Below are 15144 nucleotides of genomic sequence, written 5' to 3' on the forward strand. Positions count from 1 at the left end.
TTTTCTATGTTTCTATATGCAGAAAACTCTGCAGTTCCCATCCTGGGATGAGCATCTCCTCAGTGTGTAGTGTGTCTTTTTTTTATATTTGTTAATCACCCCAACGAGCAACTTATAGCACCATTGGGCATTTTGAGGGGGGGAGGAGTGTGGTGGTAACAAATAGTGCTTTCATTTAGAAAGGTTCAGAACCACTGAAATAACAAATGCATAGAAGGAAATTCAAGTCCATATAACAAATCATTAAGGGCAAAGATAATATTTTATCAGACACAGAAAAAAGGCTACAGTCTTGAGATTCCTCCCTGGTTTATTTGGTGGGATTATTGCTACCTTTAATTCTATTTCAGCAGTGATTGCTAGTCATCTCTGCATCCATGGAATTAATGCCTGATGAAATACACACAACAATTGATATGATCATGACTTTGTTACTGGAACTTCACACCCTTGGTTGGTAGCCATGAAAAAATTATAGATCTCTTATGAGTATAATAAGTCCTTAAATAAAATGAATCATAAATATACTAATACATTCTTTCACCTTTTTTAAAGTGGTAATGTGTTTTGTGGAGCTTCAATATGTTAATATGTATAATGATTTATTTTAAGCTTGCCTTTTGCAACAATGTAGTCCATTTTGTAGATAATACACTGCAGCCACTGTGTGCGGGTGCAAGGGAGAGAGGGAGTGCTTAGGATGTATATTGTGCCAATATACAAGCTACAGATTTTTAAAGTGATGCTAGTGACCAAAGCCAGGCTCCTGCTATATCAGGAGAGCAGTTGGAGGTTGCTGTAGATTAACAATAGAAATGCTTCTGCCAGCACAGGAGGCACAAATCGGACTGATACTCAAACATGTGGTGCGCTCGGGCTGAATTTGGGAGGGTTGGGATGATGTGCCTTCTGTCCCTGCTGCTGTCTTCCTCCTCCACCACCGATGCTGTCCCCTGCTGCTGTCACAGGACGGGTTAGATTTTTTACATCATGTGCGTCAAATAAGGATAGATAGACTTTCAACCAGTCACCTCAAATTATTTGCCAGGATTTTGATGGGGTTAGAAGACTGGGTGCAGCCAGGATGTTTCCCTTGGTTCTAGGGCTGTCAGCGATCTCAGGACATTTAGGGCTGAGATGCAAAATGTCTTCACTCAGATGATGGTGAACCTGTCAAATTTGCCGCGACATAAGGTTGAGAATGTCAAATCGCTGAATATATTTTTGAAGTAGATACAATTTTACACACAATGCATCAAGGGTTATGGGGAGAGACTGTGAATATAAGGGATTCTGTCATGAACGTGTTGAATGGCAGCGTTCCAACTTCCTATATTTCTATAACAATACTTATAAGAAAAAGTTAATTCCCCTGCAGTATTTGTGAAACAATGAAGAACTTATTGAGAATGTGGTATATCTGGGTTTGGTGCTAGCCCATCTAAGAATATAAGTATATATTTCCTGAAAGTAGTGTCACGGATCGATAGGGTGGTGAAGAAGGCATTTAGCACACTGGCCTTTATCACGAGGCTGAATACATATCTTATAAAGGTGTATAAAATCAAGGGCAATAGATCGGGCAAATGCACGGTGTCCTTTTCCCAGGGTAGGAGAATCGAGGACTAGAGGACGTAGTTTAAGTTGAGAAGGGAAAGATTAAGTTCAAACGGTGATGGGTATATGGACAAGCTGCCAGTAGGAGTAGTTGAGGCAGGTAGAATAACAACATTTAAAAGCCCTTTGCTCAGGAAAGGTTGAAAGGGGCATGGGCAAGTTGGGCTGTAGGGCCTGTTTCATGACTACATGACTCAAATTCCTACTGTATGACTAACTCTTTGTAATGTTATAAAACTTTATTTGGTTATTATTTCAACTTTATTGTTTCATCTTAGTGTCTATCATGCAGTTACATTGTGCATAAACTGTAAATGTGCATACGTGGGTTTATCTCTATACTCATTGTTGCGTAACCCGACTACTGTTTACAAGTTGTTTAAGAAGGAACTGCAGTTGCTGGAAAATCAAAGGTAGACAAAAATGCTGGAGAAACTCAGCGGGTGAGGCAGCATCTATGGAGCGAAGGAAATAGGCAATGTTTCGACTCAAGTCTGAAGAAGGGTTTGGACCCGAAACGTTGCCTATTTCCTTCGCTCCATAGATACTGCCTCACCCGCTGAGTTTCTCCAGCATTTTTATCTACTGTTTACAAGTTTTGTGCTTGCAGTTCACATCCAGCTTTCAAGACCTAAAACTATCCTTTGCAATTGATCTTGTTGCATGCGGTTGAGCGAAGGTGGGAATGAAACTGTGGTACAGGATATTCTATTATTTAGATTTGACATGGGTGACGCCTGTAATGGCCGCCTCGCCAACAATCTGTCTCGTCCCTTCTCTGTTTTTATTATTTTAAGTAGGTCTTAAATGTATGTTTCAATGTTTCTTGGTATGTTTTGTGTGTGGGGGTGGGGGGAGAGATCGGGGGAAACTTTTTCCACTCACTCACCTTGACAGAGATGCGGCCTAACACCGTGGAGTTGGCGACCTTTCCTGAAGACCGGCCTGGCGTTTCAGGGCGCGGCGTGGACTTTAACATCGTGAGCTGCAATCCTTTGCCGAGGATTGTGAAGAGCTCCAACCACTGGGCCTGTTGACTTTAACACCGTGAAGCCCGCGGTCTCCGGTAAGAAGAGGCTGACTCGCGAGCTCCATGCGCAAAGTGTTCCATTCCGTCCCGACGCCGGAGTTTCCATCTTCCCGATGAGAGGGCTTTGGACATCGGACCGTTGGCAGCGGCAAACTGGAGAGTTCCAAAGCCCCGACCATGGGTGAACAAAGGAAGAAGATGATTGAACTTTATTACCTTCCATCACAGTGAGGAATGTAGATTCCGCGGTGATGGATGTTTATGTTAAATTGTATTTTATGTGGCTGTTTGTCTTGTTGCTTGTTACTTAGTATGGCTGTATGGTAACTCAAATTTCACTGTACCTTAATTGGTACATGTGACAATTAAATTGAATCTTAAATCTTGGAAGTAGAAAATTTTAGACTAGCAGTTAATAAACTTAACAAAAGCATAACGTGCAACCTTTCAGTTGTTGGAATGTATAACTAACCACAATACTAAGGGATCATCCTTTGAACCTTTCAGCACACTGGAATGACACTGGAATGTTGTAATTGTACCCTGTGCTGGCAGCTGCTACTGTAACTGGTTTAGTTGAGAGGTTGGTTACTTGTATTACTCTGCTGGATCAAAGTAGAAAACATTATCAATGGTGCCTGATAATAGTGTGAAGCAACATTTCGATGTACAGCACTTGAATAATCAAAATTATGTAAATATTTATCAGACTGAAGATTTTTTAAGAGCTTCTGTGTAGTTTGTGGAACAATGAGTTGAAGAGAAGCTTTGTTGATTTATAGCTTAAAGACTATTCGACTCGAGACTTAATACATAACTCTTAACTATTTGCTAGAAATCTTCCAGCCGGCATAGAGATACTGATTTTTTTAAATCGAGGTATTGTATGTGTTTTTTCTGTAAACCATTATCATTTCTCTATTCAATGTTGTTATATCTATTTGATAGTGAATATTCAGATTAACAGTTGTAGTCATTTAAAAAAAAAAAGCTTTGATGTCCAAAGTGCTCTTTCAGGGAATCTTGGGTTTTACAACACCCATTAAAATAACTTGATAAAGAGACAAATAAAAGTCATACTCTACGTTTGGATTAGAGGACAGGTGGATTAGAGGACAGGAGCTGGTTATGTCCTTTGCCATTTTTACATAGCAGTTAATCCTTTCCTCTACCACTTTGCCTCAGCATTAAGCAAATAATGTGCAGTTGCTTATATTAGCTTGGTTGCTTGAGAATCCTGCAACCACAGATGGTTTTCATTGAAAATCAATTTTGAGTACAAAAGGCTTACTGAGCTCGACAAGTCAGTTTTAGGGCTGGTGGGAAGTCTTGGCATGTGAAACTTGAAGGAAGTTCAATCGCCTTGCGCCAAGGGGTGACTAGATCAAAGTGATGGGGTTAATTGATGAAATGGCACTCTCAAAGTAAGCCAGGTCTGAGGGGATCAAATAAATTTGCTGGAACGTTGCTGGCTGCTGCATCAGTTCCACCCAGGCATGCCACATCCAGTCGATAGGTTGTTCTTCCATTTTCAAAAGATTTGCAAAAGTAGTTTCTATATTATCCGAGGTCTGTCAGTTGCAAATTCAGTTTCCTGTCAAAGTTGATGATGTGAATGTTCGCTGAGTGAATACAAATTGTATGTCCCGCAGTGCAAGAAGATTGCGGCTATATTGTAGGTTGCTTGTGTCTGATGGCCTGTTGGGTGCTTTCCACTCAACAGTTTATCTGTGCTGTTTGAAGATGCATATTTGTCAAAAAGCTGGAGCTTCCATTGAGCCAGATTCTGTCCTTTCCCTAACCATATTTTGTTTATATGATTGTGGTGTAAAATATTTTTTGTTTCAATTCTCCATGAACTCTTGGCTTTTGCCACAGCTGTTTCTCCACCAAGAATTAGATTGGCAGGTGGTTCATTTTCCATTTACAGCAGGCAAATGAATAATTCTATCACATATATACTTTTAAATATATATATATATATATATATATATATATATATATATATATATGTTCTATTTATGATTTTGTGCCCTTTGATGGCAAAATACTTCCCTCTACTGGTGATTTTTAAGAAATGCATGGATATAAATATAACTTATCTTAACATATATTTTATTTTTCCACAGGCATCAGATGTAGGCTCTGAGAAACTCTTTTCACCAGCAGCAAGTAAAGGTATGCTTATATTTCTATTCACAGCACAATTTCAAATCTTAAGACGAGCTCAAAATTCATTCAATTAATTGAAATGTCAAGTATCAACATTTTTTTCAGATTGTTTTGTGTTTGTTTTTGTTTATATCGTTGCATTTACCAAAAATGTGCTTAACATCAGTAGTGGAAATAGTAAATTCTCAAACTTGTTCAGATAAACCTGCTTGCTGATTAATTTCTCAGAAGAAACTTAAATGGGTAATCAAAATGTATAAAGACACAGTTTTTCTTACTTAAAGATTAGAATTTTAATTGCTGATTGTGGCTCATCATATAATCTGTCTTATTTTAGCATTTAGCGTTGTTGCAGTATGTTGACCACTATTGTCATCTGTTTTTGAAACCTGCTCAGCTGGCTCTAATTTTCACATGAACTCACTAGTTTGTTTCCAAATGTTGGAGTATTTACAATGATGTTCCACTCAGAAATTTAAGAATCTTTCTTATAGCGGTTTTAATATTTTTATACATTGCAAGAAAAAAAGCCTCAGTATTTGAAATGCTGAGACCTTGGAATAAGTTTAATCTGAAAATGTATGCAGCCATTGATATCAAAAGCTTCCCATTGTATTGTCGGATAAACACTTGTACTGTTTGAATCCAACAGAAATACTGTCAGCGATATGTTATAAATACAGGAATTGCGTTCTTCGTTACATTTTTAATGTGCTGCCACGAATTGAAACAAAGCTTTTAATTAAATTTGTACCAATCTGCAATTAAGAATCTAGAGTAGGTAGATACTTTTATGTAGCAATGGTTTAATAGTGGTAATAAATGTACCTTTTACCATCCTTGCCTTAATGTCTGTGGGCCCTCAAAATTCCTTCCCTAAAGGGCCTGTTCCACTTACGCAATTTTTTTTCTGCGCCTGACGACACCCGTCACAGTCGCAGCAGGTCGCCGAAAATTTTCAACGTTGAAAATCCAGTGGCGACCAGAAAAAGGTACGACTCTTTGGGCGACTACTCACGACCATACCCGTGAGTCACCCCCGCGACATGTTGCGTAAAATCGCGTAAGTGGGACAGGCCCTTAAACCTATCATTTTAAAACTATTTTAGTCCTACCCATACCCGTGAGTCACCCCCGCGACATGTTGCGTAAAATCGCGTAAGTGGGACAGGCCCTTAAACCTATCATTTTAAAACTATTTTAGTCCTACCTTTTTGACCAAATATGTGGTGATCTTCCAAGTATATCCGTGTGTGGTTTGGTGTCAGTTTTGGTTAGATTCTATTTTAGTCCACATAGAATACTTAATGGCATCAAGCACTATTATCGCTATTTTTTTTAAACTTGAGTTGTAATATCTGATTTTTATTTTCATAGTCTGCCTTCATGTTCATTTCTCTTATAATGTTCCCATGCGCAAAATACACACTTATATTTTCAAACCATATTTATCAAGTTTTAATGAAGGTGAACTTTGTGGGTTGTCTCTTTTGAGTAAAATTGCTTGGCTGCAACCATTGCTTTACAAAATAAAGGGGTTACAAAATGCCTGTGGGGTCTTTGGTTTATTTTTCGTCCCCTAGACGTTTAGTTCTAATGTAGCAAATTTCACCAGTTGCACATACAAATAGTCAATGTAGAACATAACTGATTTACTCAATCTTTAGTATATTTTACACAGACCAAATGCCCTGCAGGAGCATGAAACACATTAATAAGAAATGATTCTATGGAAAGCCCATTTATTTGAAGTGGGGCCATTTCTGAAGTGATGAGTGAGGCAGTTTACTTTACAGCTGGGAACAATTAAGGTGTAAGTTTCTGCAAAGTGCTTCCATTTCACAAATATCTTTTGTCGGCAGCATTGTTCTGATATCTTGCATCCAATGGCTTTTTCATTTCCCATCTCCATTTCCCATTTCCTTTTATTTTCCGTCAACCTCTGCACTTGCCCGCCTAAACATTATTCTTCTTGAAATCCTTTCGGCGATTCTTTTAAGGACAGGAAACAGAAAGAAATCTGTTTGTGCTGATATGTTAAGAAGAATAGTGTAAGACAAGGAACAAACGGAGCAAAGACCTATTGGTCCAGGAGGCCTGCTTTTATGATGCGGCTTTTAATTTGTACAGCGTTTTAGTGCTTTTTGCTCAATTTCAAAGCAATATATGAACGTGATAGTGGTTAACAAATATGGCAATAACTTTGTTTTAATTTGGCTCTCTTTGCTTGGGAACATATTTTACATAGAATGTCGTGGCTCGTATAGTAAGTAACTGAATGATGGATGGATCCATAATTCAGTGCATGAGTATTCTGGCCATCTCATTAGATTGCCGCTTCATCCACGATTACACTGGAGTAAGCCCATAGTTAAACCTTCTAGAAATGTGTATTTGGAGTAGAAATAACCAGTAACATTTGTATTTATACTATGTCTTTAGTGGGCTCTGAGCAACATTTCAAAAACACTTGCAATAAATTTGCCTTGGAAATGAGGAATTTCCATTGTGCAGACATATTTGGCAAACAATTTGCACAAGAGTGAACCCGATTACAAAACACAGCATATTTGTAATATTGAATAGGAACACCGAATCTATTTCTGTATTTTTTTTAAATTGATAATTGCATCATTCCTTCCAGAATTTGGGTGTTTAAGCTAAGTTTTCGAACTTTCTAAAGTAGCCCAAGTATGATTTCTAAAGCGTCACACACGCTATGCTTATTTTTAAGGAATTAATTAAATGCGATTCTGTCTCTCGGCTAGGTATACATATGCCTGTACCCAAAATTAATTTTTCATAATCTTTCAAAAGAATGCTGTCGTCCTTGTTATGAGTTCAAATAAGCTTCTTTTGAACGATGAGTTTGAGATCTGCTTTGTTGACTATGCAAGTAAATGTAAGTTTTTGTAGCTTTATCTTGTGCTTGCACGTCAATAAATCTGAGTTATTATTTCTCTCCCTCTTTTATAATGTGTATAATTTTTACAATAAATTGGAGAATGATCCAAGAGCAACTGTACTTCAAGAAGTTATTGCATTTTGAGCAAAAGGCTCAGTTTTTCATTTATTCCTTGCTGTCAAGAACTGTATTTAGTGCCTATTCTACTTGTCTTTCGGGCAGTAGTAGAGAGCACCACTGAATCTTTGCAGTTGTATTGTATTGTATTCAAATTTATTGTCATTGTCTCAATTAGAGACAACGAAATGAATTTTCCTTACAGGCAGTATCATAAAAATAAATAAATAATAAAACATATTAAAAATAAAATTGAATTAAAAAAAGAAAAGCACAAACACAGAAATTCCACGACACAACATAACACAGTGGCACCAAGGTGAGGAAGGCACCATAGTCCAGCCAGCCTCCCCTCCGATCTTCCCAGATGTTCATCCGTGGTCTGGGCCTTCCGAGCACCCGCAGTCGCCGCAACGGGCGGCCCGATGTTCAGGCCCTCACGCCGGGCTGGTGGAACGCCGACGCCGATCCCCGACGGTGAACATCCTCCTCCTCAGCGGCCCGGACCTCCTGATCAGCCGCCTCCCGCAGCCGGAGTCCGCAGCTCCCGAGTCCGCAGGCCGAGCCGGGCGGAGTCGCAGGACCCCGCGTTGTTGATCAGCGCCGCCCGCGTTGGGAGCTCCGCAAACCGCAGCTCCAGGATGTCGGTGCAGCAGGTCCAGCACTCCGGGCTTCAGACGGCGATCCCCGGTAATGCGGCTTTTTCACGGGGCGACTTGACGCAAGATGTAACCAGAGTGAAGTGGTCGTGGTCTAGCACGATATCACACGATATAACGGGGGGTAGATAAAGAGTTCCCACGGTACTCGGCATTTCTGTTATTTGTGCGAGTGACTTGTCCGTCTCCCGAGCTTTCCCGTTAAATCTTGAATGAACATTGTGAAGTGTTGTTAAATCATCACGTGGCACAAATGATGTCACTTTTTTTTCACACACTATAAATATCCTCCCTTGGTTGAATTGGCTCATTTGGAGACATGTTTTACTGTGTATGTGGGAGACACAGATGGACTGAGCACAGTACCTCGGTCTTACTGTGTGTGGGAGAGGGGGAGAAAGAGACGTACACTCACAGAGGCAGAGTCTCTCAGCCTGTGTAAGAGGGAGGGAGAGAGAGAGAGGCACACACAAGGTGGATGTGAAATCTCACCTGCCTGTTTCAGTGACAGACACCCGCCGCCAGTAAATGAAGACACCCCCATCTGTCTCCCCCTCGACTCCCCCACCTTTCCCTCCCAACTCCAGTCCCGTCCCGACCCCCTGGGAAACTGAATAGAGCAACAATCAACTGCTGCCTGTGCGCTGATATGACAATAAAGGCTACTTTACTTTACTGAGTTAAAGAGTTCCCACGGTAGACTGTAAAACTGGGACCCTGGTTCTGGACTCCCCCAACATCGGGAACATTCTTCCTGCATCTAGCCTGTCCAATCCCGTAGATACTGATTAGACCGGTATCTATTTATTTACTTTATTAATGATTTCAATTAAATATTGGGAACATCAGGCCGCAAACGTTAGTTCTTGAGTGTTAGTGCTGGACTTTGACTCGACCTTCCTAGTTAGCCGGCGCCTGAGACTGAGCCAAGCAATGTCCAGACCTGACTTCAACACAAAGTGATGGAGGAACTCAAAGGGTCAGGCTCGTCCAACGCTCTGTGTTTTGCTCGTGATTCCTGCATCTGCAGTTCCTCATGTCTACAGGCCAGAGTTGCCACTTGACTCCAAGATGACCATCACAGAGCATACGGAAGATAGACACGAAATGCTGGAGTAACACAGCGGGACGGGCAGCATCTCTGGAGAGAAGGAATGTGTGACGTTTCGGTTCGAGACCCTTCTTCAGAGTCTCGTCCCGAAACGTCACCCATTCCTTTTATCCAGATGCTGCCCATACAGTATTTTATGTCTGTCTCCAGTATTACTGTGTCTATCATCGGCGCAAACCAACATCTACAGTTCTTTCCGACACATTAGAGGGTACCGTCTCGCCATCACTCGGATTACCCGCTTCATTTCCATAACGTTGCCACCTCTCTTTACTTTGCTTACTGAAGCCTGATCCTTGTCAGACCCAGTGCTCTATCGCCCAGCCTCTCATCTTTCAATGGGGTTCGGCCAGGAAGGAACTGCAGATGCTGGATTAAAACGAAGATAGACACAACATGTAGCTCAGCGGGACAGGCAGCATATCAGAAGGGTCTCGACCCGAAATGTCACCCATTCCTTCTCCCCAGAGATGCTGCCTGTTGCGCTGAGTTCCTCCATTTTGTGGCTACCTTGGGTTTATCCAGGATCTCCCCGTTGATGTCCTAACTCGCTTTGGTTTGTTATTATTGTCTCATATCGAGAACCAGCAGATACAGATTTAGGTTCGGGGGGAATGATTTAATGAGAGCCTAAGGGGTAACTATTTTACGCAAAGGGTGGTGGGTGTATGGAATGAGCTATCCATTAAGGTAGTTGAGGCAGGTATTGTCGCAATGTTTAAGACGCATTAGACTGAAGCATTGATAGGAAAGGTTTAGATGGTTATGGGCCAAACGCGGGCAAGTGGGACTAGTGTAGATGGGACATATTGGTCGGTGTGGGCATGTTGGGTCGAAGGGCCTGTTTCTACGCTGTATGATTCTATGCAGGGAATAAACTTTTGTTTGCGTGCTATACAATCATATCAGATAATGCTATACATGAATATAACCAAGCCACGTACAGTCTGAAGAAGGGCCTCGACCCGAAACGTCACCCGTTCCTTCTCTTTAGAGATGCTGCATGTCCCGTTGAGTTACTCCAGCGTTTTGAACCGTCGAGTTACTCCAGCATTCTCTTTAAACCGGCATCTACTGTTCCTTCCGACACATGCACAAGAACACCAGGCAGAGCGAAGAGGAAAATACCAGAGTTCAGAATATATGTTTTCAGGACAGTTCCAGGGGGAAAAAGTCCAATGTCCGCATTGAGGTAGGTTGGTAGGTCGGGTCAGTGCCCAAACGAATGGAAGGAAGAACCGTTCTGAAGCCGGATAAGAATAGGTGGTCGGCGCGGACTCGGTGGGCCGAAGGGCCTGTTTCCGCGCTATATCTCTAAAATCTGAAGTTAGGTAATGTCTAAAGGAACTGCAGATGCTGGTTAATACGCACAAAAGGACACAAAATGTTGGTGTAACTCAGCAGGTAAGTCAGATCTGGGAAGAAAAACATAAAAAGCTGGAGTAAGTCAGCGGGTCAGGCAGCATCTCTGGAGAAAAAGAATAGGTGGCGATTCGAATCGGAACCCTTCTTCAGACAGCCTAATCGGAATTGAGTCTGAAGATGTGTCTCGTCCCGAAACATCAGCTATTTTTCTCCAGAGATGCTGCTTGACTCGCTGAGTTACTCCAGCTTTTTGTGTCTGTCTTCGGTTTAAACCAGCATGTGCAGTGCAGTTCACTCCTTACACGGGTCTCTGGAGAACATTGATTGGTAGCGTTCCGGACCCTGCTTCGGAAAGGCATCGATCGCTAGTCGGCGAGGACTCCGAGCTGTATCTCTCAAAGAAGTACATGTGAAAAATTTCTCACGGACCATAAAAATACGGGACCTTTCAGTAAAGTCCCTTTTAAAGTCCCTTTTAAAGATTATAGTTATTTTCTTGAATCTCATTAACATAACTCATGAATAAGTTGATGTCCATATGCGGATGCAAATCTTTATTTTTTAAATTCAATCCCACAGAATACAATTTTTACTCACCTTCTGTCCCCTCTGTCCAGCTTCCGGGTTCACCGTTCGCAGGAGTTCCCACGGTAACCGCAAGAGTTATTACGGATATCGCACGGATATCGCACTGGCCACTACGTTCATATAATGTTGCAATGCTCAACCACAAGTGTACAAGTCACTCTTGGAGAAATTCAAACTTGCTTGAATTTTCTCCCGAGTCACCAAGTTACACGATTACCTGCTGTTAGCGCCACGGTGGTCCACGAATGCCGTACTGTTATCGCACGAGGTTCCCACGATGTTAAACTCTGGTTAACTCTTGCGTCAAGTCGCCCCGTGAAAAAGCTGCTTAAGGCATCGCCAGCCCCGCGATGTTACAGCGCTGTCCCGCCGCTGCTGGAGCTCTGGTCGATCCCGGCAGGAAAGGCCGCGCCAATCCAGTAGGTAGGCCGCTGGGGGGGTGAGGACGCGACTCGAATAATAGTCGCGTCCTCTCCAGGAAGCGACCGAAGGATGGTATCCCCCTTACCGTGCCCTCTTCCCCCACATAAAGACATTTTAAAAAACATAAAAAACACACTTTAACATAACTAAAAAAAAACAAAAAAACAAAAAGATACCGGTCTGAAGGTGGAGGCTGCTGGCACCAGCGCCACCGGAAGTACAACACAGTTTGGCTGGTGAAGGTCACCCGTGTACCGTTCAATAGAGGATTCTAGGATTTTGATCTTGTGCATGATGGAACGCCTATATATTTCCAAATTGTAATGCTCAGATTTAGAAAAGAACTTGAAGGTGATGAAATATTCATGCACCGACCTGGGAGTTAAGGGTTTTGTAGTTGCTGTCAAAGAAACCAGCAATTTGCATTAGTTTATCTTTTAATTGGTTGATGCTGCAACTAGAGTTGAAGAGAGTAAAACTTTAGTGCAGTGAATGAGGTGCCAGTCAAATAGATTGCTTTGTCCTGATAATGTCGAGCTGTTTGAGCATTGTTGGGTGTCATTATCTAGACAAGCAGAGATTATACTTGGTCATCAGGTTTTAAACTCTGTTCAATTATAGAGTTGTACAGGTCAGAATCAGGCTCTTCAGTCCACCACTTCATACTGACTCTTTTTGCTCATCTACACCTTCTGTTTGATTATTTTTTCAATGAAAATCAATGGTAAAGTATACTATTAGTTTAATTGTTTATGAAGGGTCAGTGAGCTCTGGTTGGTTTTACTCTTCCTGTGCTGTTAACAGAATGTCCTGGTTTATCATGTTGCAGGCAGTAATGTAGACCAACCAAGGATGTTTTCTTTTGGTCCCACACGTAGCTCTATTTTCTTCCTTTGGGACACGTGACTCGCGTAGCTTGAAAAGAGAACATTTTCGCTTCGCCACAATTACAGTAGTTTAGTTTAAAGATCGGCAGTAAGTCAGTTAAACGGGTAACTATTAATGAAAACAGTTTACCTCATAGCAGGTAATAACAGTTTACCTCATAGCAGTTTACCTCATAGGAGGTCTAAAGAAGGGTCTCGACCCAAAACATCCACTATTCTTTCGCTCCATAGATGCTGCCTCACCCGCTGAGTTTCTCCAGCATTTTTATCTACCTTCGATTTTTCCAGCATCTGCAGTTCTTTCTTAAACACCTCATAGCAGCAGATAAGTTTATTGTTCTTTGATCAGCTTCTTCAAACTTTTTCAGATTGTCTACAGTCTAATTGCAGATAAGGTATTGAACATAATATCCTCCTTAAAATTCCTAAAATTAGACTTTTAACACATGCGGAAGCAAACTATATTGATTCAACAAATACATTTTTTTCAAAATACTAACATGAATTGGAGCTGTTAAAATGGTTAAAACCTAACGTGCCTGCAAATAGATTTTGTGCACAATGCTTCAAGGTCGTGATACACAAGTATTTAGTGTGTTTTCTGAACATATATTAAAATGGAATGTTTACTGTACCATCTGGAGTAGATTCGTGAAGCTCAGCAGATCATAATGCTTCAATGCAAATGGCATATGAAGTTATTCTTAATTGTTTCCATGGACCTACCAGCCCCAGCTTGTTTTGTTCATACCTTGGAAGATTCTGCACTATAAACTTCTGCATATCCTCCATTTTGATGGGACTTTTAAGCGTCTTAAAAAACGGTTTTGGCTTACTAAGATTTAATTAAAAAGTCAAGGTAGCTTCAGTAGATTGGATAACCTGTCAATCAAGACAGGAATAAACTATATACTCCAAAACAATGCAATTTAGAAGTAATGGTGACAAAATCTGAAACCTGGCGAAATCAATGTCTCATTTCTGTTGACTTGGTTGTAATATTCCAAAGAAATTGAAAATATCTCAGCAAGGTGAAGCATTAGCTTTAGATCCATAGGCGGTTAGATTGGGAGATTCGTGAGTGTGTGGGGATGTGGGTGGGGAAAGGTGGTTGCTGAAGACTTAGATGGCAGTGGTCCTTGTGGGTCTCATTTGTAGATGTGTTAGATTGAATTAGCTGAGCTAAGCGCCATAACTAGATCCCATTTGTATTGTACTGAAGAACCACTTCTTGTTCTTGTATATCTGGAATAATTGCTTTAAAATATTCCCAAGCCTGTCTCGGAAGAATGTCAAAAGAAATTAAGTGTTCCAGAGGGAAATGAGTTGATGGATTTGTAAGTGAGCATTCATTTTCTTCCACCAACCTCCTGGCAATGCATGTACTCTGTCGATGGACTCATTTAGGTGTCTTTTGCGTAGTTGCCTTGGGACCCGGGCTTGTTAAAGCTGACAACCGGAAAAGCAAGTGAAACAGGATAAATGTAACAGAAGCGTAAAGGCTAAGAAAGTATGAGTATGAGTCAGGTAATCAACAGTGAAAAGTTAAATCTGTTGATGGGTAATACAACATTAGATCAGCGGAGGGAATATTCATGAAAAGATTTATAATGCTCTTAAAGAGCAAGTGCTCCTCTTCCCAGATCATCTCCCAGTTGATAAGATCAAACCAGAGGGGAAAAGCATACCAAGATTAACAAAAGGCAAAAAACAGAATATAATTTAAAATACATTTACAATATGTATCAACATAAGAACAATTACATTTTATTTTAATTTAAAAAATAGTAAATGGGCCAAATATGAGAATCGGTGCAGCAGGAAGGAGGCCATGCAGACATTGAAACTGCTCTGTCATTCATTGAAATAGCACCAAGGCTGATCTTCATATCGGTGTTATCCTTCACACCCAATGATTTCTTATACACTCTGATGTATAGTTATCTCTATTAAGAAGGGACGTAACGATTGAGCTTTCACAGCCCTCCAGTATAGAGAATTCCAAAGATTCGAGTAGTGAAAGGCTTGGATAGAGTGGATGTGGAGAGGATGTTTCTACTAGAGGGAGAGTCTAGGTCATAGCCTCAGAATTAAAGGACGTCCCTTTAGGAAGATGAGAAGGAATTTCTTTAGTCAGAGGGAGGTGAATGTGTGGAATTCTTTGCCACAGAAGGCTGTGGAGGCTAAGTCAATGGATATTTTTAAAGCTGAGATAGATACATTCTTAATTAGTAAGGGTGTCAGGGGTTACGGGGAGAAGGCAGGAGAAT

General features: G+C 41.0%; 1 protein-coding gene across 9 annotated transcripts in view; it reads left to right on the forward strand.

Moving 5' to 3' along the window:
• Positions 1 to 15144, forward strand: part of fbrsl1 (fibrosin like 1) — a 541590-nt gene that overhangs the window by 453076 nt on the left and 73370 nt on the right. For all 9 annotated transcript variants that reach the window (XM_033043936.1, XM_033043932.1, XM_033043931.1 and 6 more), the window contains one exon: positions 4777 to 4825. In XM_033043936.1, the coding sequence (XP_032899827.1) occupies positions 4777 to 4825 (49 nt within the window). The remainder of the gene's footprint in view (positions 1 to 4776; positions 4826 to 15144) is intronic.

Source organism: Amblyraja radiata, chromosome 25, assembly GCF_010909765.2.
Source record: "Amblyraja radiata isolate CabotCenter1 chromosome 25, sAmbRad1.1.pri, whole genome shotgun sequence".
NCBI classification, from domain to species: Eukaryota; Metazoa; Chordata; class Chondrichthyes; order Rajiformes; family Rajidae; genus Amblyraja; species Amblyraja radiata.